This window comes from Lutjanus erythropterus, chromosome 5, assembly GCF_056507025.1.
Source record: "Lutjanus erythropterus isolate fLutEry1 chromosome 5, fLutEry1.hap2, whole genome shotgun sequence".
NCBI classification, from domain to species: domain Eukaryota; kingdom Metazoa; phylum Chordata; class Actinopteri; order Lutjaniformes; family Lutjanidae; genus Lutjanus; species Lutjanus erythropterus.
The window spans coordinates 11,254,912-11,278,304 of record NC_139321.1 but is presented as its reverse complement, the minus strand read 5'-3'; the positions used below and the strand labels follow the sequence as shown (position 1 = coordinate 11,278,304).

The window sequence follows — 23,393 nt, the reverse complement described above, 5'->3', positions numbered from 1 at the left end:
CGCGATTTCCTGTCATCTCTGATTGGCGGTTGGAATTAAATTGTAGCCCCGCCCATCAGACGTTACGCACATCAATACGGAAACAACCACAGGGAGGATTACCGACGGCTGTCTGGCTGCGTATCTGGAGCTTCATGTTCACTTCAAATAAGGTCAGTTATTAGTATCGTTTAATTATTAGTGTCATCTTAAATATTTAATGATGTTGTGAGCAGACAAAACACAAGTGAGCGACGGTTTACTTCAAGGTTGGTTTCAGTTAGCTTAGCCGCTGTTGAGCAGCATTGTTTATGCTCCAAAGACCAAGGTAAAGACATACCGTACAAAATAGCTAGCTGGGTTAATGAGTTGCAAAGGTCAGTGTAAAATACCCATGTTGCATAAAAACCCGTACAGCACAACACAGTCAAATAGTCCTACAAATATAACATCCCCGGAGTTTGAGATGTTGATGTATTTGTCGAAAATGGACAATTTTAGTCCTGTTGCATTACGTTGTTAGCTAAATTAGACTAATGTTATTGTATTCACGCTTTTATCTTAAGAGGTGAGCCAGCCAGTCATAAGATGTAAATATACAAAAGTTTATATGCTGCCTAGTCACCATAACGTGACTGTTATATTGATGTTCATAAAATGAGGTCACTGTATGAATCAATGTAGAGGTTGACACAGATGAGGAAAGTATCGTTGTTGTTGTTGTTACATTGTCATTAATGGTAAACAGTTTTTTTTAAAGTCAGATTTCTCCTTGAATTTGTTCTGAAATACTGAAAAATGCATCTGGAAATGAAACTGACTGACTTCTCTTTATCATCCAGTCCTACGTGAAGAATAGCAGCAAGACGATTTGATCTGCCAGATGTAAACCAATACAGTGATGGCAGTTTTGGCAGAAGGTCTTAAGGATAATGCACAATGAGACTATAGGACTGGGCAATAAATCAATATCATGATGTGAGACTAGATACTGTCTTAGATTTTGGATATGGCATGAGTGATGTGGTGCAAATGTTGTCTTGTCATGGTTTTAAAGGCTACATTACAGTGAAGTGATGTAATTTTCTGAACTTACCATACTGTTTTAGCTCTTCCGTTATTTGCTGTTACACATTTAGTCATTATTGATATACCAAGGTATTCTGTCAATAATATTGTGACATTTGATTTGGTCTATATTGCACAGGGCTAATCAAATGTTATAATATTTTACTTGATCATCTGATATTGATAAATATCCATAAATTGTGATGTGGCAAGATTAATAATTTCAATGACTACTGGTAATTTCAAGATACTTCAATACAACTACACATTTTGTTTATTATGGGTGGGCAATATGGATACATGATTCTATTAGGTTCATGGTTTATATCACAGTACCAACATATATCATGACGTAGCCCATTCTTTTGAAAATCAAATGAGTTACTAAATAAGAATCTCTTTTTTTTTTGGCTAATCCAGCAAATTAAACAATTGACAAATTAAAGATACATTATCATGTTTAAAGCCTGACCAATTTATTAGTTAGCTGATATTATCAGCCGGTATGTACCTGTCATGAACCTAGCACAAATATGTCAACGTTGGCATGTATTTTTTCTGATAAACACCCATATCAAAACCTTTTTAACAATACATATAATACAGGAAATGATGCTTGGGGTGATTTAGAAATGGTGTCATCGCCTAGTTTGTCCAGTAGAGCATGTTCTGACTCCAAGAATATTTAACTTAATTATTCTCATATTAAGTCATTTGTTTAAGAAAGCAGCCTTCTGAGCATCATTGCATAGTCATATTCTTGCAAAATGTTTTGCACAATCCACATAGAAAAGAGCTATTTTCATTTCAGCTCAAGTTCACTATATTGGCCGACACACTGGTAATCTGAATTTTTCTCTCTAAAATCAGTATCATTCTCACTAGTCTCACATTAATCAATCTTTAATTATGTAGATGCAAAAATTAGATAAAAACAGAAATAATGCCCAAAAATTGGTATGCTCTCACAATATATACTGTCCAGCCATATTAGTGTGGATATAAGGTATACATTTTTCCTCCATCTCTTGCTCAGCGCTCTGTGATTTTGTTCCTTTCTTCAGGTCTCCCATGTGAACCCTTCAGGCTGAGAGGAGAAGGTTTGGCAGTTTCTCTGTGATGATGGACAGTTAGTCAGCCCTGCCTCTACTCCAATGGAAGCTCCAGTCACAACTGCCCTGCCTCCCAACTCCTCCACTCTTCCTCCACCTGTCCCCCTGCACCCTGCCGTCGCCCCCTCGGTCCAGCTCGGCTTCACCATCCTCTACACCGCCCTGTACGGCGGACTGTTCCTGGTGGTGTACGTCCAGCTTTGGCTCCTCTACCTCTACAGACACAAAAGATGGAGCTACCAGAGTGTCTTTCTGTTCCTCTGCCTGCTCTGGTCTGCCCTCCGCACCACCCTGTTCTCCTTTTACTTCCGTAACGCTGTTGAGGCCAACCACCTCCCTGTGGCAGTGTACTGGCTGCTCTACTGCTTCCCGGTCTGTCTGCAGTTCTTCACCCTCAGCCTTATTAACCTGTATTTTACTCAGGTAAGACTGGGGAGAATGAGTCAGGGATTATTCTGTTGAAGCTAGGATACACCAGCTGTAATGTGAAGGGAAATAATAATAGAAATTAACTAAAAGATTGTAAAAAGAATTAGTCTGATGCATCCATAGTTAAAACACTTCATGTCATTATCAAATAAGTGTAAAATCAAGGCCTCAAGGTCTTCACATAATCTTTGAGCAGTGTCAGTACCTGTGTGCCAGACAGATACTAAAATGAAACAGTGTTAGAGAAGCCAACAACAACAAGGTGCTTATTAAACAAATTTTGGTTTCAGTTTCATTCTGAATGTCTGATTTTATTGTTCACTGCGTTGCTTACTTCTCTTTTGTATCACAGGTGCTCCTCAAAGTGAGAGAGGTTTACAACTCAGAGGTGGACAGACGACTGTAAGTTTCATGCTACAGTATGAACAATATAGTTTTGATTCTTTGACGAGGGTTGTATGAGGTACTTAAACAGTGGTTTATTACAAGCAGACAGGAGTACCAGCATGGAGACTAAGCAATGAACTGCTGTGGACAGGGTCAGCAGCAAAATGTATTTTAACCACCCAAAGTAGTGTAAAAAAAGTCAATAATAGCTGCAGTGTATGCTATATTTAGAATATTTTCACCGCTTTACCTTGGTGTTAGACAGCCCTTTCTGACAGGAAACCACTGTTATGATGAATTTGAACAAACCCTTTAAGCCATTGAAGTCACACAACAACACAAACAAAGAAATAGATTGGTGCAGCAGTAGATCAGCAACTCCTGTGTTCTGTCAGGTAAAATTACTGATTTCACAAATAGAGCCTGGTGGCTTTGGAGTGAGTGATATTTTATTGATATAACAGCTGTTTCCTGTCAGAAAATGTTGTCTGATATATATATATATATATATATATATATATATATATATATATATATATATATATATATATATATATATATATATATATACATACATACATACATACATACACATATATATATATATATATATATATATATATATATATATATGTATATATATGTATATATATATATATATATATATATATATATATATATATATTCTAAACAAGGTGCACTGAAACTGTTACTGATTTTTTTTTTTTTATGTGGGCCTTTTTCAGTGGCTAAATTATGTTTTGTTGCTGACCTTGTCCACAGCAGTTCATTGCTTAGCATCCAAAACCAGAGTTTCTATCGCTTCTCCAAACTGGGGCATGCTATCGCCATCCACTGATAAACTATCAATAAATGCCTCATGCAGCCCCACTTTACCCCCACTATGGTACCAATCCATCCGTCGCTCTGGCTTCCATGTCCTCCTCAGGTGGCTGGCACGATGCATGTACGGCGCATTGAGCATCGTGTTCCTCTGTGTCAATGTGGTGTGCGCGGCTCTTGGGGACAGAGGCGCCGATGGCGGGTCGGGGGAACGGACCTGGAAACTGGTCCTGCTTCGAGTTCTCGTCAATGACCTGCTCTTCATCCTGGATGCGGTGTTACTGGCTGCCTTGCTGTTGCTCCTGACCAGACACTCGCGCTCCACCAGCCCTTATTTGGTCAGCAAGGTGAGCTCTCAGGCAAATGACCTGATGAAGTAATGAGGGCTGCAACAGATGATTATTTTAATTGTTGATTAATCAGTGGATTATTGTCAATTAAACAATTAGTTGTTTTACCTATTAAATGTAAGAAAATTGTGACAAATGTCAAGCAGTCCTTCCCAAATAGAAGATAATGTCCTCAAATGTCTTTTCCACATGAAGATATTTAGTTTACTGTCATAGAGGAGTAAAGAAACCAGAAAATATCCACTTTTAATGAGCTGAAATCTGAGAATTTGGCACTTTCTTTTCTTAAAACATTACTCAAATCGATTAATTCATTATCACAATAGTAGGCCGATTGATTTTATAGTTGACAACTAGTTGTTTAATTGATTAGTTGAGGCAGCTCTAGCAGCAATGATTTCATATGGAGTAAAATCTGAAAATAAACATACGTTCCTCCAATTTTACACATCAGTATTAATTCACTCGGTGTGACAAGTCTCACTCAGCCTGTGGCTCTGGAGGAGCTTTGTGAAGTCTGAGAAAATTATCCCTGTGACATCAATATGACATCATCAGGGTAATCTCAGTTTGGGCTTGGAGCTTACACGTTTATGCCTTACACAATGGTAGTGTTTTTAAAGATGTGGGTCTAATGAAAAGTAATATTGGGTTGCATTGTGGGAATTGTAGGACTCAGCATGTTTTGAACCACACAAGGGACTAAAAGTCAACGTCTGGTTACAAAACCTACTTTAAGCTTCAAGTTTAGTGGTTTTATAGACAGCAGATCTCAGAGTCTGCTGCATCAAATTTCGATCATCCTTTTATTAATGTGACTCTTTATGAGGTGCTTTGCAAATCACTGGAGTAGCCCTTTAAACACAAGCCACTACTCAGCCTACTCTGTAATTATGTGGCTAACAGTGCCTTTTTACCCAACCAGGGGACCACAGTATGCCGTACAGCAGCTCTGGGAGCAGCAGTGATCTTTTTGTTTGCCAGTCGAGCCTGCTACAACCTGACGGTGCTCATTCTGTCTCAGACCCACCGCGTGGAGTCATTCAACTTTGATTGGTACAACGTCTCTGACCAGGTAATCGTCTAGTGTTGGAGTCAAAGCACTCTTAGCCAGCTTAACGCAGAGTTTACTTGACAGGAGTGGCTGTGAGAATTTTCTAATAATATCTCTGAACATCATGAGCATGAGGTGGAGAGCCACTGCACTACCAGATAACCCTGTTTGTGTTTGTTTGTTTGTTTGTAGGCTGACCTGCGTAGTGAACTGGGCGACAGGGGCTACCTGGCTTTTGGTGCTATCCTCCTCATATGGGAGCTGCTCCCGACTAGTTTACTCATCCTCATCTTCAGAGTTCGCCGACCAACTCAAGAGGTAGTTAGTACGTCTCACACAAACTAGATCAAAGGCCAGCTAAACAAAGAAATGTAGAAATGAGACATGTCACAGGACGTGTGTTGCTGAAGCAGTGGAACCTGTGTTTTTTTTTTTTTCCTGATTCTCACAGAGCAGCAGCATGGCCATCAACAACAGGGTCCTACCTCGTCCGTATTTCTTTGATGACCCTCAAGGCAGCGACGATGATGCGCCTGTTCCATGGGCACGCAGTTCACATCCACACACAAGGTACTGCCATTAAAAACAGCTTATTCTGTGGCTGCATTGTATTCTGATGTATGATCAGGCACAGCTGTCATTTCTCAGCTCATCTTCTCGCTCTGTTTTCAGCTGGTACGGCTCAGAGACCGCTCCTCTCCTGTTTGCCAGCAACCCTCCAGACAAGAGCCACCAGCACCACTCTTTCTACTCCACCCCCCAGAACTGACCCTGGACACCTCACCACTATCAAGGTCATCGTGTCCTCGATGACATTTGTCACAAAGACAAACCACACATAGCCACCAGCCAGCTATTACCCCCCCACCTCCCCTCTGCCAGCAGTTTTTGCACTGAAAACCTCAGGAAATCCTCACCAAACAGTGGATATGCACCTTGTAGTTTTTGAACAGAGAATATATTTATATGTTTCGTAGTTAAAAGGGCACAAATGATGAGAAAAACCACAATTTGTTAGCTTGTTTTAAATGAATAATTGTTCCATTGTTGATTACAAACAAGGAAAACTGGCTCTTACAATTCCTCAAACTGGCACATTTAGCTTTGTTATCATTCCTTAATAAATTAACACATGTGATGCTACATAGTTCATAAGCTTGCAGCAAGTTCTAACCACTGATGATGTTAATTCTCAGTTTTATGAAGAACGAAACTTTGCTCTTACACTGTTTCAAGTGTAGATGAAACTGACTAAAATACAAATGATCGTCTATCTCTTTCGGCATTTAGTATTGTTTCTTTAAGACCACTAATTCCTTTAATAAGTGATTCCACATTAGACATCAAGATTACTGCAGGTATACACGTTGCTGGATTGTTCTTTTTGGTGTTATATTTTAAGTCTCATTTAGGGCCAGTGTGTGTCTGTTCTTTCTGTTTTTACAGTATTGCAAATTGTTTTCATCATTTTAAATTTTCAAAGTCGATTATGATTTTAATTTTCCTCCTGTGTAATTGTATTTTTTTTTTTATGTAAGTCTAACTTATTTTATAACCATGGTTCTACCTTTAATTGTATCCAAGAAAAATCTCTTCTTCTCTTTAATGTCTTTACTGGAATGATGCTTCCTCATAGAGTCGCTCACTCGTGACTTTGACTTTACCACATGACTGATATTTACTATGTCAACAACAGACCAATAAAAACTTCAGAATGAGCTTGTCTTGGCTGTTGCTAAGCAGAAAATGTACGTGGGAAAAAGCGCTGTGTCTACACCTGTTTTTCATGTTTTAGCCCATTTACTACAAACTATGTAGACTGTAGTTACTGCCAACTGTTTTCCTGGAGAGGCTGCAAGCATGCCAAAATGTTTAAAATTTTTTAAATGTTGTTTTATCCATTGGTGAACGTCAGGTCTACTTTTATTTTTGTCTTTTCTGTTACTCCTGAATGACACTTAAATACAAATTTTTAAAAAATCAATTTAGTCTTTCATCTTTATAACTGGTTATGCGTTATTTTATGGGCTTCTAATTTGTGCAGAATTACCAAGGAAATGTCCCAGAAAGAATGATTTGGTAATTTGGTGCTAATTGCACAGAAAATAATTTCATTGGTTTAAAGAGAGCTTTTCTTTCAAGGAAATTCTTATTTTCCATATAATTAGTACCAGAACACATTTTTCTGTGCAAACTTACTGGAATACTACCCAGAGCTGATAGATCTGAAAGACAGAGCGTTACTGCATAGCTTAAAGCTGTGGTAGGCTTTGAGAGAAGGCAGACATCTCTGTGGCCCAAATCTCCAAAACTCTGCAACTCAAACAGTACAGATGGATGAATAGCACTACAGGCCAAAAATATGAACTTTTGATTTTGGGGTAAAAGGTCAAGTTTTGCCACGTTTTGTTGGGCTGAATGCAGCTCTGGTTTCTTGATGTTTTTTTTGTTGTTGTTTTACCTCTGAGTCAGATATAATTAGTGGAGTAGAACAGGTTAGTTTACTCTTATAAATTACAACTGTTGACAACCTTGACATTCCAGAAGAAGAGAAGAGCCTTGAAAGCTTTCTGCCAGAAAGTCTAGGTATGGGGGAAAAAAAAATCATGGTTTGGATTAAGATAGCAAGACTTTTACCAGAAAGCTCTGAAGGCTAACTTATTCCATGTGCACTTCAAGCCCAGCAAACTGAGTGTGCATGTTTGCCGTTTCATTTGGTGGGAGGGGCTTGGCAGAGCGATGAGAGGCAGCAGACAGAGAGGTGGAGGGTTTTGCATAGAAGATGTTCAATTTTCCTACTGCAGCTTTAACAACAGCACAAGCAGTCATGATGACTTGAGATGGATAATTTGTGCAGTTTCATGTCTCTGTAAAATCAAAATTTCAAGACTGGCCTGAGAATATATACATACATATAAATTGGGGAAGCTGTGTTTTTTTCTGGATAACAAGCATGATAACATTTATTAAAAGGTTTATGATCTATGGGGAGTAAGAAAAACAAGTTTTTTTTATTGACTCAAAATAGCAAAGTCCTACACATTATATTGTTTTTCGTCCAGGAAAAATGCATTTTTCACAGGCCAGTGTTGCCAGGACCAATACAGCTGCAGTCTTGACGAGCCATCTGAGGGCCAAAGTGGAATATATGTCTTATGGTACCGACCGCCAGACCCACTGCTTTACTGTGAACACAAAAAACATACGTGTTGTGCCGCTGCCGTTTCTGTCGAACAGTTTATTCTGCATTATGTACAGATCATCCTATTAAAACTCTTTATACAGTATGTACACGTTCAAATAAATCAGTATGTTACAGTGGCAACAGAAGAGTGATGAAGGTTAAATTAAAAGAAAAGCCAGAGTAGTCGATCAACCCCACCCCTAATGTGAATTCACTGGATGTGATGTTGATCCAGCTGCTGTGTAACAAGTTGATGTGGTCACTGGGGCCACATTTAAACTGAAGAACGCAGAATTAAACAAAAATCAAAGTGCAGGCAAAGACCTCACCAACAGTAAATCTACTAAACAAGGTCTCTCACGTTGACCAAAACAACTTTCTTTGAAAATTCCTCTTCCACCTCATTAAACTCACAAACACCTGCAGTTCTCTTATTGCAGTAGTCATTCTGAGTGAAAACAAACAACAAAAAAGTCGTGCTATTGCTTTCTGTCACAGAAACAGTCCAGATAAGCGGCAAAGATCATTGCGTCTCTCGGTAGCCTGAGTCCAACTCGACGCAGTCAGGGACCTGAGCCTGTGGAAGGCGAGAGCCACGAGGAAGAGAGGCAATGAGGAGCCGAAGCAACGATCGATCAGCTCAGAGTTCCTGTTGGTTCAGAGCAACATGTCTGACTCGGAGTGCACGGATCAGTTGTCTGGAGGAGGTGAAGACGATGATGATGATGCTGCCGTCTCCAGTTTACGAAGGCGGCGACGCCTCAGCTCAGCAGCGTTGGGCTCTCCGTCCTCCCCCACCACCTCCGCTCCTTCGTCCATCGTTTCTTGTCTTTCTGCGTCCGAGGCAACGGAGGTGGAGTCAGCTGGCTGAGAGGAGACCGCAGCTCCGTCCACCTGATCAGCTGGAATCAGAAATAAATATTACATTGCTTTAATGAAGAGTGGGCAGTATACTGTTTTCATCACTGTCACTGGTGTCATGCTGTGCTGGATTTTGCATTTTGTATTGCTGTGATGAGTATTTTAGCACATACAAACTAATGTGCTTTCTGTGGTTGTGATAACATGCAGGTAAAAAGCTCCCACAGTCAGAGTTTTGGAGTTACATCCAGTAACTATTTTCCTTCCAAACAAACAATTTATCTGTTGGCTACAACAACCGACAAAAGTCTTTATCTAAGGTTACTCCCACCATTTCAGGAAGTGAAGACTCAGTAGATTACTTTTGATAGAAATCTCCCCACAGTTACAAGGCAAGGTTCAGATTCAATTTGGTTCTATCTATATTGACTTCAAACTAGGAAGCTTGAAGTTTCGCCATCTTTAAGTTACTTTACCATTTATCCTGCAGGTCAGCCTGTTGTATTTTGCGTTAGCATGTTACGGGGCTGTGGCCAGTACCTGCTGTACTCCCACGAGCTGGGACGATGTTGGACAAATGTTGTAATAATGAGGGACAGTCGAGAAATTGTGTGAACGTTAAGCCTAGGGCTGAACAATTTTGAAAAAATATCTAACTGCAATTATTTTTACTGATACTGTGATATGAGTGACGATATTCTGCTAATTTTTACACCACTGTCCTCATTTTCATTTAAAACACAAGATTATGGTGCTATTTTTACAAAGATCTGTACCAAACAAAAATGTCTGTAAAAGTAAAAAATATCACGTGTAGACTAGGACATTTCTGCAGCACAACCTACAGCAACCATTTAATTTAATGGTTTGAGACATTTTACATTTAACACATTATGCGCGATGTGATTTGAAAATTGTGATTTCAATAAAACTGTAATTTCAATAAAATTTTGATTAATTGTACAGGTAAACCTCGTTTGAACCTCAGTTAAATATCCAGAGTAGTAGGTTGATATGGGACGTCATATTTCCAGCTCAGCTGGTTTTGTTATTACATGAAAGCTCTTTCTGCTGTGTGATCTGTGCTGGTGTGATCTGTGCTGGTGTGTGTGTGTGTGTGTGTGTGCGTGTGTGTGTGTGTGTGTGTGTGTGTGTCTGTTGCTGCTGTATGTAAATGTACTGGCAGAAATGCCCCATGGTACACTGACTATTGCACTTGTTTGCACTTTGGGTTTTCTAACTTATCTAACTCAGAGAACGAATCACATTACATTTACTTAAATTGCCAATAGAACAAAAAGAGGTTGAATAATATTTTAATCGTAGCATCCTTCGTTATTTTTGTAATACCTTAATATATTACTTTCAACATAAAAACAAACAAATGATGTGAGCTGTCAGTTTACTTACAGCTAGCAGAGTCCTTCTCCTGACTGGGACCGTCTGTGCTGCTGCCGGCTGCAGGAGATGAAGCGGCGTGGTTCGTCCCGCTGGCTTCTCCGGTGCTGCCCTCAGCCCGAGGAGGACTGTGGAGAACAGCAGCGGAACAATGACATATTCTAGTGAAAACTGCATTTTAGAGACAAATTTGATCAACTCTCAGCTTTCTTGTTTCATTGTTTTTCTCTTGTTTCTTTAATTGCTAAATTGAATGCATTACTCGCTTTAGTTTCAACTAAGACAGGGGTTTTCAAAGTCTGAGACCACGGGCCTCGCCTCAGACAAAGCTTGTTTACTTGCTTAGTTTCACTTAATTCCTGGATTCTACAGGATCACGATTATGTTATCTGATCCCACGCAGACACTCAGTTGTGCTCAGATAGCTTACTATTGTTGTTTTACATAACCACAGGCAATACCAAATAAATAATAAGGTCTGTTGAAAGATGATTATTATTTTTTGACTCTGGGAAAAACACTTGAATTCCCCAAAATGGTATCTCTGAAGTGTCTCTTTCACCACGTCGCGTACATTTAAGCTACTCTATGTGATCTTTTTAGATAAATAATACAATAATTAAATATATTTAATATTTTATTTATTTTTTCCTGTGACAACATTTTGTCAAATTTATGTCATTATGTCAATCAATGTTGGTCAAAATGACAAACCAATCTTAGCCCGTCTCTGACTATAACATTTGGTCAGTGACAGAGGGTCATGTGTTTCGTGTGCATGATCCTGTAGAGATGTGCACAGAAATTATAATCCTGGAGACTTTTTGTCAGTGAAAATCAAGCGGCTGTTGTGAAGTACATTCTGCCATCTAGTTTGTTTTTTTGTGTTTGATTTGACAGATTGTTCCAAACTGACTGGTGAAATACATTATTACATTTTTAATTAATTTAAATTTGACAATATAGCCTTAGTGTGGTAAGTGTGTTGTATCCTTCTTTAGGAGTAGATTTTGAAAATGTATGTGACAGACATAAAACCTGTCGTTCTTTACAAATCAAAACTCTCACACCTCAACTTACTGAAAAAAATAATTTAAATATTTTACAGGTATCTAGTTGAATCCATACCCTTAATTCTTAAAATAGTCAAAACTTTGAGATCGCAGTGATTAGGAAATGCTACAATAGTATGAGTCAGCTAGCTGCATTTGATGATCATTTCAAGTTTAATTTGTCAAAAGAAAAAATGCTGTTTCGAGTAGAGAAGGCTCAGTTACGTGAGTGTGGCGACGGTGCTGAGGTAGTGGTGGATGTTCAGCATGGCGGCGTCCAGCAGGGTGTGGATGTTCTGAAGACATTGGAGTCTGGCCTCGAGGCCCCGTCGGCCCTCAGCCTCCAGCTCCCTCAGCTCCTCCTCTGACAGCCGGGACAGAGACGGAGGAGGAGGAGGCATTGATGACACTGGAGGAGAGCAGAGGAGAGGGGAGATATTAAATCAAACGCATGAAACAAAGTGCGACTTAGCTACAACATCACTAACGTGCTCAAGGAACTGCTTGCCACATACTGGGAAATGCCAGGGACTTTCAGTGTGATTTGATAGTTTGTTGCTATGGTAATGCCCAGCACTTCCTTAAACAAGGTTTGATAGAAGAAGTAAGACAGTGTTGTCCCCTACATGACTCATCCATATGCATCTAAAATTGCACACATCTTATTTCTATTTAAAGAAAAGCATCACAACAGCTGTTTTGCAAGAACCAGCAGGGTGGAAGAGGTTAACGGTCTGCTCACTCCACTTCCTTACTCCTCCGTCTTTATACATATTTCTGCAACAGTTGTCATCTTTTGAATGTTAACTCAGCGACTTAACATTCATTTTGTTCACCAAGACAGTACGGAGTGTTTGTGCTTACTGAAGGGAGGAGGTGGTGGCATGGGCAGCCACGGTGCTGTGGGGAAGGGCGGAGGGGGGAATGAGAAGGGGAAGCCTGGGATTGATGATCCAGGAGCGGCAGCAGCTGCAGCAGCAGCAGCTGCAGCAGCGGTGTCTGCTGTCGATGAGGTGGGCTGACTGGAACCTGAAAAAAACAAACATTTTGAGTAGCTGTCAAGCTGTCACAGAGTAGAAAATAAAACCACTGCTACAGTTGAAGACACACACACTTTGGGTTTCCTTTTGTGGTCTGGAAAATTGAGGTGTCTAATTGGTTGCAGGAAAGCATGATGTATCCTTACCAGCTGCCTGTGTAGCCTCTGTGCTGCTTTGTGGAGCATCAGTCGCACCAGGAGCAGCAGCTGCTGCAGCAGGAGGAGGAGGCACTGCAGGGAAGGGACCCCAGAAGGGGAAGATGCCAGGGGGAAAACCAGGTAACATGCCTGGAGCCACTAGAGAGGAAACAGAACCAAAAAAAACCCTCTATGTTCAATATCATGTACAATATTACTTTTAATATCATGTGTAATATTATGTTCATTATCAGGTGCAATATTTTAGATCTATTACACACTTTATATTTCACTTTATCAGTCCCTCCAGGAAGTTTCAGTGTTACAATCACAACAATTCATGCAAATTCAACCAGTTCCTGTGAATTCTGCATGACTTTGCTTTTTTTTTTTTCGATCGCTGCAACTGTTCCGCAAATTTGACCAATCATCATAGTTTCCTGAGAGTTTCAACTCTGAAAAGTACTCAAGGTTTGTCATTGTTACTGACATTTATCAATGTTCTGGCCACTTCTATATTTTGTACTTGACTGAGCTTTATCTCCGAAAAGAGTTTGCTGCTTTGTGGAATACTGCCAGATCCCCAACTCCAGATCTAAGCCAGGGCCTTCATCAGGGACACTGACTGGAGAACTGACCTAGCATACTTTTTTATGTTGGGGGAAACCAGAGCCCCTGCAGCAAACAAGAACATGCAAACTCAGAAAAAAGCTGCCCTAACCAGGATCTGAACCCAAGACCATCTCACTGTGAGGTGACAAGAACCACTAACTGCTATGGGTAGAATTTAACAATGTGCAACTTAAAAACTGCACTATTTTCAACCAGGATTTTCAATTTTTTCAATTTTTTCTATTTTCAAATTTGTGCAATTTGGTGGCCAGGTAACTCAGTTGGTAGAGCATTCGCCACATGTACCGAGGCCGTGGATTCAACTCCTGCCTGCAGCACTTTGCTGCATGTCATCTCCCTGCTCGCTCTCCCCCTTTCCTATCATATCTTCAGCCGTTCCATCTGAATAAAGGAGTAAAAGCCCCCAAACATGTTTTAAAAAATTAAAGATATTATGGTCACTAAAAGTTCTACACATAGTTGCTTAAAGCACATGAATGGTTATGTTTTTTCTAACTGAAACAGTCCTGATAGCAACAGACAAGTTTATTAAAGTTTGTTAAAATATTACTCTCAGGTACTGGACTGTGCAGTATTGCAAAAGCTGTTTCAAAGGCATTTTTCTGTTCTGGTTTACTCATGCACAGAGTTTGTTTTACAGCTGAGGGCGCCCACATGAACTTGCTTTCTGCACTGCAAATAATGAGGGTGTGGGTGTTTAGTGGCTTCATGTGGTGCTGAAAGAAGCAGGGAAATGGGGGTAGTGGTCGTGTGTTCTGGTTTTGACTCTCACCATTGGCAGGCGGGGCTGCAGGAGCATTGGCCGGGGCTGCTGGAGCAGGGGCAGGGGCCTGGGCCGGGGCTGGAGTCTGATTGTTATTAGATGCCCGGAGGACATCCATGCGACAAGTAGGACAGGTCTGCTGCCTCTGGAACCAGGAGCGCAGGCAGCTGCGGGGAGGAGAGGTGAGGAGAACACAACTTCATTTGAAGCACTTGTAAGAACAAACTAACAGCAATGTTTAAACACATTGCAGCAACAAAGATTCTGTCTTGTTTTAAGTCACATTTAATTTGCTCTACTGACCTGTTCACTGTTTAAATAAACAAACTGTGTGTAACTTCAGTTACTGTACTGACTCTGACCACGTCTGACATCTACGTTGTTCTGTTTGTTTGCAGTCTAGAATCTTTTCCTGCTGAGCCAGACTGTTTACCACACGACTTACCTGGAGTGGAAAATGTGATTACAGGGCAGTTTCTTGGCTCCAGTGACCATTTCCTCCCGACAGATGATACAGACGTTGTCAGAGGCCTGAAGGTCTTCAGGAGTAGCATCAGGGTATCTGAACACAGGAGAAAACGAGATGAGAACTGAATGGCAACTCTAGTTGGAGAAGTGTAGTGGTTTAATCTCAAGAGAATATATTTTTTTCCAATAAATAAAAGTTTTTTTCCCCTGGATTATTACCCCACTCCCTCCTAACTTTTTTTTTTTTTTTACCTAAACTGGGCAAAATAAACAACACACACATATATATGTATATATATATATATATATATATATATATATATATATATATATATATATATATATATATATATATATATATATATACATACACATATACACACACATCCCAAGTAAGAGCTTATCAAACTTACTCTGTTACAGTATCTATAGTTTCCTCTAGAAAAACAAACACTAAATAAAGAATGGACAATTTTCATGTTGGTCAAAATTCATGTCATATAATTAGAATTAAAATCCCACTTGACCATATTTCCTTCAACCAAATGATATGTAAATCAATCAGAAGGAAACACTGGGAAATAACAAGTTTTACAAATACAACATGGTTCAGTCAGGAAACATTACTCACAATGTGTTCATGTTGCGGATGGCTCTCCGGGACATTATAGCGTCTGTTACAGCTTTCTTGAACTGCCTGAGAGAAAAAGAAGAACAATACATACTCAAAACATGCCTTCAATATTAATTCAAAATATCCTGCAAACAAACTTCTATACCATAAATCTTAGGAATATTCAGACCTGTGTGAGAACGACGGAAAGCAGAGTAGTGGATGAAACAATAAAAACACAGACACACAGAGAGGTGGACAGCTGCTCACCTCATAGCCAGATACATGGGCCGAATGGCGAACAGGGGGAAGGTGTGGACCTTTATCATGATTGTCATGAAGGCGATGTACAGGAGCACTTTGATGAAACCTGGAATAAAAAAATTAAATTTGAGTCTGCCATTTCATCTTGAAGTACACACACATCACCTGGAGGAAAAACAAATACTCCAACAACACATTTTGAACTCACTCAGTACAGTACAACTCACTGAGTACAGTACCTGTGAAGAGCTCGGTGTAGAGCATGTAGACAGCCTTGTTGTCCCAGGGATTCTCACTCTGCAGGTCAATAGTGTGCAGTAGGTATTTAATGAAGGTGGTCAGCACCATGGTCAGCAGGATGGCATACTGAGGAGCACAGAGAGAGGAGAAACAGACATTTAGATACATTCTTCCCGTGATCTAGTGCTGTTAAATAAACACAGTGACCATCAAAGTGCAAATTATTTTCATCAAAAGACGAGGGAGAGTGAAACTTTGAACCATCAAGACAAAAAATATCTAGAGAGGACTGCTTTCCTCAAACCTTTTCAAACAAATGAATGTAATGGTGTGAGGAGAAACGTAACAGTTTGTGCTGAATCCAAGAGAAAAATGTCAGAAACATTCCTCAGCTGCTCTGTAGTTGACTCATACATAAAAAAATGACACGTGCAAAGAGTCTTGACTACATTTATAAAGCTTTCATATCACAAGAAAGCAAAAATGACGCAGTACATAAAGGAATCAGCCTATTAAAGCAGAATAAAGGATTAAAGACTGGAAATTACCAAAGATGTATTGACCCTCAGACGTACTCCGCTGTCTGCGGCTTTTGAATTTATAATCCTATCTATCTGCTTTAACAAATCAGGTAAAGCAGAGTTTCTATTCTTTTCAGTGGTATCACATGTCTCATTTTGATATTCAGAGGCTCTGCAGCGACGGTGGTTACGCCTGCAGTGTTGATTTGTCAAGGAAATTCGACTAAACTCAGTGGGAAACCAAGACCCTAACCCAAGTAGGTGTGTATATATGGTGCATGTATGTGCTTGCGTGAAAACAAACAAATTTCAAAAGTTTTTAAAAATTCTGGTGAATTTATCCATTCTCAGACAAATCATACGTAAATTTGGGATTTTAAATTAACCTCCTGAATCAAATGATGTATGGCAGTTGATACTGAAAACTTGAAAAGGTTAGAAAAACAAGATAAATGCAAGAGAGTTAGACGCCCCTTTTTTTTTTTTTTAGGTGTTTGAGGGTTGAATAACTACTTTTACAGTTAAAAACAAAGAGCTGAAATATGACAAACCTCAAATCCAAAAACGAGCTGGACTGAGGCTCCTCGGGTAATGATGCTGTGACAAGCACCGCTGACAAACAGGAAGTCCAGGACACCCAGAAGTCCCATGAGAGCTGCAGGAAATAAAATAAAACAAGAGTAACACTTCTGTGAGGGGGAGCAGTACACATATGAAGAAACTCCATAGAAAGACAGTATATTGTACCTTTGTTTTTGACCAAAAGATGCATGCAATAGAACATGCAATATTAAAAGATGTCCACTGATTTTCTAAGTATCTAATGGCCATTTTAAAACCTTAAAAAGTTACTGGACCTGATTCTGGAAAAGACCAAGGCTCTGTGCCACCAGCTGTCTTAAATTCAAACACACTAGGCTGTATGCAATCTGACTAATTTAAATTAAAAGATGGAGGAGTGGATTTTTTAGTAGTGTTCAAAATGTTGGGTCATGGTCTGTTAATGTCAACCACTGCAGAGTTCAGTTGCAGGGCTCAATTCAACTGTGGAGCACCTGGCTTCATCTGCAAACAGCACTGATTTGCATACAGTTTCATTTAGACGCGTCTCATGAGTAGAAGCAACAGAACAGAAAGCGATAGGGTGAGAAGCCAAAGATTACAAAAAAAAAAAAAAAAAAAAAAGCCAACACAGTAAGGAGGGCGGGAAGAATGACTTCTGACGTGGCTCACTGATAACGTGTACTTACATAATACTCTCAAGTGAAAAAGCCAAGATATGTTTGGACTCCGCTCCATCTGCCAGAAAAAGGATTAAAAAACACAGAAATTAACAATACTGAAGTGATGCTCAAAACATGAACAGTCACATATGTCTATTAAATTACTGAATCATCAATTGTGATTCGAATGATTAATGTATACATGATTGCAACACCATAACAGGAGCACAGAAACCTGTAACTTGTTGCATCTATCACTTTTTTCAAATGAATTTAGCCCACTTCCGTATGATGAAAGTGTCGACAGCTGTGTTCCCACAGAAACCACACGTATGCAGGTCACACACCTGAATTCACTGTTCATCAAACCACATATAAGATAAGACTTAGCTAGCTAGCATGCTATTTTCTGACTGTATGCTCAGTGGATGTTGAGTAATGGGAAAAGTTAATTCTAAAGGGCTACAAGTTAACAGTTTGAGTCAAGCATAGAATGCAGCCTTTGAGGCTTTAATCATCAAATCATCAAAGAGGGAGTGGTTTGATCTAAAATAGGTTGGAGAAATGATAGATGCTCAAACAGTTTTAGTCAAAACTCACAGTAAGTGCTAAATTTGTAACTGAATTATCAGTTGCAAAATGTCACATAACAATGTTTGTTTAGTTCTGGCATGCAACCTTAGTCACACACAACCTGTCCCATTCTTTACCCCATGTTTCCTCCCTACCTTTAAACAATGTACCGTATTAAGTTTGAGGAAGTAGTTTGTCTTTTGTTACTCACAAAGTCCACCCGGTCCTCAGCCAGCCAGTGGAAGCACTTAAGGAAGAGCAGGACGGTGAAGAGGGCAACGAAGCGGGGGGAGAAGTCATCCCTGAACACAGTGAAAGCCAGGCACGTCTCGGTCACCGCGTACCATGAGCGCTCAATGAGATGCTGATGGGAAAGAGGAAAGACATGGGATAGCACATAAACAAAGAGGCTGATTATTAGATCCATTGTTGTCATTTGCGACAAAGACAGACAATGCATTAAATATTAAACTGAATGTGTGTTATGATGAGTCAAGTGAGTGTACCTCTATTTCTGCAGCCCTTAGCTGTCCAAAGAAGACCTTCCTCACAAACTTTCCCAGCAGAAACACCAACACAAAGGCCTGAATATACAACACCTGATGCCAGAAACAAAACAGAAACCAAAATTTTTTCACATTGTCACTGATATTGCCTTTGAGGAAAGATAAATTTAAGGATATTATTATGGGTAAAACAATCTTACCGCCATGCTGGGGCTGCTCTTGGTGAGGTAGACCACAGTCGGGTAGAACTGGTGTTTGAGGAGGTAAGCATGTGCCACCACAGCCCCAGTCAACGCCAGACTGGTGGCCGTCACCAAGGCTGCTCGTACCATTTTGGACTCAGCTACAGATACTGTGGAAAGGAAACAGGTGAAGGGAGAAAAGAAAAAGGTTGTTGCTGAATGTGAAAGCTGACTGATGTAACGGAAAACATGCAAATAAAGGGTAGCACTTCAAGGGAAAGGGATTATTTTGGCCAGTTGTCTCTCTGTTATGTTAATTTCACTCAACCAGATATGTACAGCTTCATATTTTTTTAATCATCTACAAATATATTTAAAACGTGGTCATAAAGCCTTGACAGCCTGTCAGCCATCCATAATGAAATATCTGCTCTGAAAACTATGTGGTCACTGATAAATACAAAGAGATTTTGAAAAAAATACTCCCACCCCATCATGTGCACCATCTCTCTCAATTTACAAATGGTACTTCATCCCAGCAAGCCAAACGTTTTGGAAGGTTAAAACATAATAATCAAAAAGATATAATTAGGGCAGCAACTAATCATTATTTTACCATTAATCTCTCTATAAGGTTTAGTCCATAAAATGGCACAAAATGTTGATCAGTTTTTCACAAAGACCAAAGTGACGTTTTCAAATGTCTAGTTGTGTCCACAATTCAAAGATATTCAGTGTAGTGTCAGAGAGGACTAAAGAAACCAGAAAATATTTACATTTGAGAAGCTTAAAAAAAATTTGCTCAATGCAATTAATTGATTATCAAAATAGAGGGTGATGAATTTAATAGTTGAAAACTAATCTATAAATTGACTAATCCTTGCAGCTCTAGATATAATTCTGAAATGTCAGGGGGTTGATGGACCATTAAGATGTAGCCACTCAGATAATTTGTGTCTTCTATGTTTGTTGTTATATAGAGGAGTGTCTGTTTACTGTATTGGTGCTGACACTTCAAGTGAAAAATACATTTTAGGGTAATCATCAGTGTAGCAACCAACCACAATTGAATGGACAAAGTTACCATTCATGTTGCTGTTTGTGTCTGTGGAAATTTCACTCATGCAAAGAAGCATTTTCAAAATTGAAATGATTGGCTCCACTGGCAGCGGTGCAGCTCAGAACAAAGTGACATGTTTGTTACTGATTGGGGTAGTGTGTTTGTGGGCAGTCAACTGTTTACTGCTACCCAGCAAGCAGTGTAAGGATTTCCTCCAGGGGTTTTAGATTAACCACACTCGTTCTCATGTGTTAACTGAACATGGTTAACAAATGAAAAGCCTACACACCTGTTTGAGTAAGGTGAGGTAATGATGAGAAAACACAGAGCTGCAATGTGAATAAAGTGTTGGAACTGACAGTTATTTTCATAATTGATTTATCAGATGCTAATTTCCTCAATAAGCCCATTAATAGTTGTTTGGTCCATTAAAAATGTCAGAAAAATGTCAGAAAAATGTCAATCACTGTTTCTCAAAGCCCAAAATGACATCTTCAAATGTCTTATTTTGCTCACAGTCCAAAAGTGTTCAGTTTACTGGCCTACAGGAATACAGACACCAAGAAATTCACATTTTACAAGCTGAAATCAGAAATGTTTGCATTTTTTCTTAAAAAATGACTCAAAACAATTAATTGATTATCAAAATAGTTGATAATTCATTTAATAAACAATTAAGAATTGATCAATCATTGCAGCTCTGGAGTTTTGAGATTGGATCAAAAGTCTCACCCCTTACAAATAAGTCTTTAAAATTGATTACCACTTTTTATTTAGAGTTTAGACATCGGAATCCCAGAAAATATAATGCTGTACTGACTAATGCTGTTCTGTGCTGAAGTTTAAAACAACTGAATTGTATAAAAGGTTGATACAACATTAAAAAGTTGCAACATATGAATGCTGGAGGATTTGGTGAATATGGTTAGATGTTTTTTCATTAGGCAAACGCATCATACATCAATGCTGGTAAAATGTACAACATGAAACTCGTTGATTTGATTTTTACCTGCACAGATGCTCAGCAGTAAAATGCTCTTGGTTAACAGTACACTCCCACTGTTGCAGCTACTGCACCACTCCCTCCAATTCTAAATTTCTAACATAAAAAGCAACGCAATAAACTAGATAATCTCTTATTTGCAACTTACATTACAGTATACTTTCCTGGAGAAGAGACACCTCTTTCAGCTAACTTATCTCGTCACAATTAAAGCTAATATGGTAAAATAGACTCCGGCTAACCTTGTCAGGGCTTTACAAGACAGTGGGAAACTTAGCTACTGAGCTAGTTACACACCTCTAAAAAGCAGAATATATATTTATTTGTATCATTTATAACAGAGACTACGTAACCGTCAAATAGAGGTAGCTATGACATCTTAATTAGGTTAGTTAGCTGGTGTTAGCTAACGTTAGCTAGCTAGCTGCTAACATTACAGCTGTCAGGACTCTGCGGGACTCACCGACTCGATGTCTGCGGAAGACTTGGTCCTTGGTTAAATTGACGGACGTCTCCTTGCCTGCTTAAATCTCTGTATTCTTTAGAGCTACTCCATTTGGATGGTTTCACTGTTGCCTCTCTATTATATGTATTATCCTCGCCCCTGTTCGTCTGGCTACGTGTTTATCTTTGGCTTGCTTCTTTGGAGCCACCTCACATCCGGCTGCTACGGTAATTTGACGCAAGACAAATTTCTGGCATCACTGACACGTTAAATGTTTTCTGTCATTTACTTGGTGTAAAAAGCATTATACTTTGACTTAAATTTTTAAGACAGACTTAAAATTTACGTCTCATCGCTATTTTTTTTAGTTTTATTAAGAAAAATATTTTTTGTATTAAATTTGCAAATATTAGGTGACCCAGCTTTTAGAAGATTTATGGTAAACACCAACGTGGACCAATGGGAAGTTGTCATGCTGATCTACTGTATGATGTATGTTATACTGGTATGATTTCTTCCATTTGTTTACTGAAAATAAATAAATGTAAGCGTAGAATAATAGAATATAGGATCTATTTATCATTACTTAAAGAAACCAGTTTATTTCAGAATCTGTAATCTTAACACACAGCAGGATCGCCTTATTTGATTAGAAGACCTGTTTCATAAAGAACACTATTAGCCATTACATTTATTTAAAAGCTGTAGTTATTAGTTAGTTTCCAGATTTAAATATAACATATAAATAAACCGATAGATTATGCTATGTAATTAAAGATTAAACTACCCAGAATTATATTACGTAATTAAAATTAGCTCCAGATGCAAAATTACAGTGATATACGCATTAATGAATCAATAATTACAGCCTAATCCAAAAATATAATATATATGATTCTGAAATGGGCCGTTCTACATAATGAATATTTTTTTATTTTGGTACTTTATTATAAATACTTTTATTTTATGCTATACTTTTGTTCTTTTACTAAAGGAATTTGAACATAAGAGTTTATTTGTAACAAAGCATTTTACTGCAGTAGGACTGTAGTATTGCTACTTTTAATTAAGTGTGTGGTCTAAATACTTCCTCTACCACTGTTTGTCTCCAGATGTGGGGCAAAGCTGGTGTGTCCCCAGCTCTCCATTGTCTGTCAGGACTCCTTCAAAAGCCAATTTTTTTTTTTTTTTTAGATCTAATCTGGAAAACGCATTTTGCTGTTTGTAATGTGCATGTGTGACAGACTTGTTAAACTTCTGATCATAAGTTCATGCAAGAACTAACAGGGGCGTACCGCCTAATTCTGGACCCTGTACACAGGCATTCTTTATGGGCCCCTCCCTGCATCCACAGCTATTCATTCTAGTATCTTTGTGGGTCCTCCCCACATGAGGATCCTTTACCCTCAGTTCCCTCTGTCCCACCTAGTCCGATGCCCCTGAGAGCGAAGGCTCAACCAAAGGCGTACAGTCTACAGAGATAGAGTGTAAATCCTCACACACAGACACACTTGACAAGCAGTGATGTGACTGTTTTGCTTTTCATGGCGCGTTAACGTGTTACTTTTTGTGGTGTTAATGTGTAGAAATACTACATGCTAACATGTATGGTTTGATCATGTCGACAAGCAATACTTCTACACATTAACAGAACTAAAACTGACACGGGTCAGGTGGATTTTCTACACATCAAAACATTAACATTGTGGTATCTTAACATGCAAATACTGGTTATGTATTACTCACTGTGGTGTGTATTATTGTTATCTGGGTCATTCAGATTCTTCAACAACACTTACACACACAGATATACAAATAGAATTATCAATCCTCACACGCTGCAGGATCACGTCACATTAACAAGAGTCAGACAAGACTGATAATGTGGCTGCTTGACTTACATGATTTGAGTTTTCCACTGCAAACAATACATGATTTTAATTATACATTTATTTGAATATCATAAAGAATATTATTATTGAGGCAAAGCAGATTTGTTGACACT

At 39.0% G+C, this 23,393-nt stretch overlaps 2 protein-coding genes across 2 annotated transcripts; one reads left to right on the top strand and one right to left on the bottom strand.

The window, feature by feature from the left end:
- The first annotated feature begins 11 nt into the window (after window positions 1-11).
- On the top strand, window positions 12-6,940 carry gpr137 (G protein-coupled receptor 137). The gene is made up of 8 exons (XM_084718794.1): window positions 12-152; window positions 2,112-2,582; window positions 2,941-2,990; window positions 3,925-4,165; window positions 5,094-5,243; window positions 5,415-5,540; window positions 5,674-5,792; window positions 5,895-6,940. Exons 2-8 carry the CDS (start codon window positions 2,202-2,204, stop codon window positions 5,989-5,991), a joined length of 1,164 nt encoding a protein of 387 aa, XP_084574920.1. The 5' UTR covers window positions 12-152; window positions 2,112-2,201; the 3' UTR covers window positions 5,992-6,940.
- A 1,505-nt stretch (window positions 6,941-8,445) lies between these two features.
- syvn1 (synovial apoptosis inhibitor 1, synoviolin) lies at window positions 8,446-21,593 on the bottom strand. Its single transcript, XM_084718793.1, has 16 exons — window positions 21,407-21,593; window positions 18,899-19,050; window positions 18,699-18,791; window positions 18,404-18,556; window positions 17,647-17,695; window positions 16,948-17,051; window positions 15,875-16,001; window positions 15,642-15,741; window positions 15,390-15,455; window positions 14,736-14,852; window positions 14,300-14,457; window positions 12,904-13,053; window positions 12,582-12,746; window positions 11,943-12,126; window positions 10,678-10,793; window positions 8,446-9,308 (listed from the first exon to the last, which is right to left on the bottom strand). Exons 2-16 carry the CDS (start codon window positions 19,028-19,030, stop codon window positions 9,097-9,099), a joined length of 1,926 nt encoding a protein of 641 aa, XP_084574919.1. The 5' UTR covers window positions 19,031-19,050; window positions 21,407-21,593; the 3' UTR covers window positions 8,446-9,096.
- Between the last annotated feature and the right edge of the window lie 1,800 nt (window positions 21,594-23,393).

What these genes read in the sequence shown, in the direction of transcription:
- gpr137 (XM_084718794.1), top strand. Translation starts at nt 2,202, where the DNA reads ATGGAAGCTCCAGTCACAACTGCCCTGCCTCCCAACTCCTCCACTCTT. An exon ending in TCAGAGGTGGACAGACGACT is followed by an intron (nt 2,991 to 3,924) that starts GTAAGTTTCATG and finishes TGTCCTCCTCAG; the next exon opens with GTGGCTGGCACGATGCATGT. An exon ending in GCCCTTATTTGGTCAGCAAG is followed by an intron (nt 4,166 to 5,093) that starts GTGAGCTCTCAG and finishes TTACCCAACCAG; the next exon opens with GGGACCACAGTATGCCGTAC.
- syvn1 (XM_084718793.1), bottom strand. Translation starts at nt 19,030, where the DNA reads ATGGTACGAGCAGCCTTGGTGACGGCCACCAGTCTGGCGTTGACTGGG. An exon ending in AATCACATTTTCCACTCCAG is followed by an intron (nt 14,458 to 14,735) that starts GTAAGTCGTGTG and finishes TCCTCCCCGCAG; the next exon opens with CTGCCTGCGCTCCTGGTTCC. An exon ending in AGCACCGTCGCCACACTCAC is followed by an intron (nt 10,794 to 11,942) that starts GTAACTGAGCCT and finishes TGTTCTCCACAG; the next exon opens with TCCTCCTCGGGCTGAGGGCA.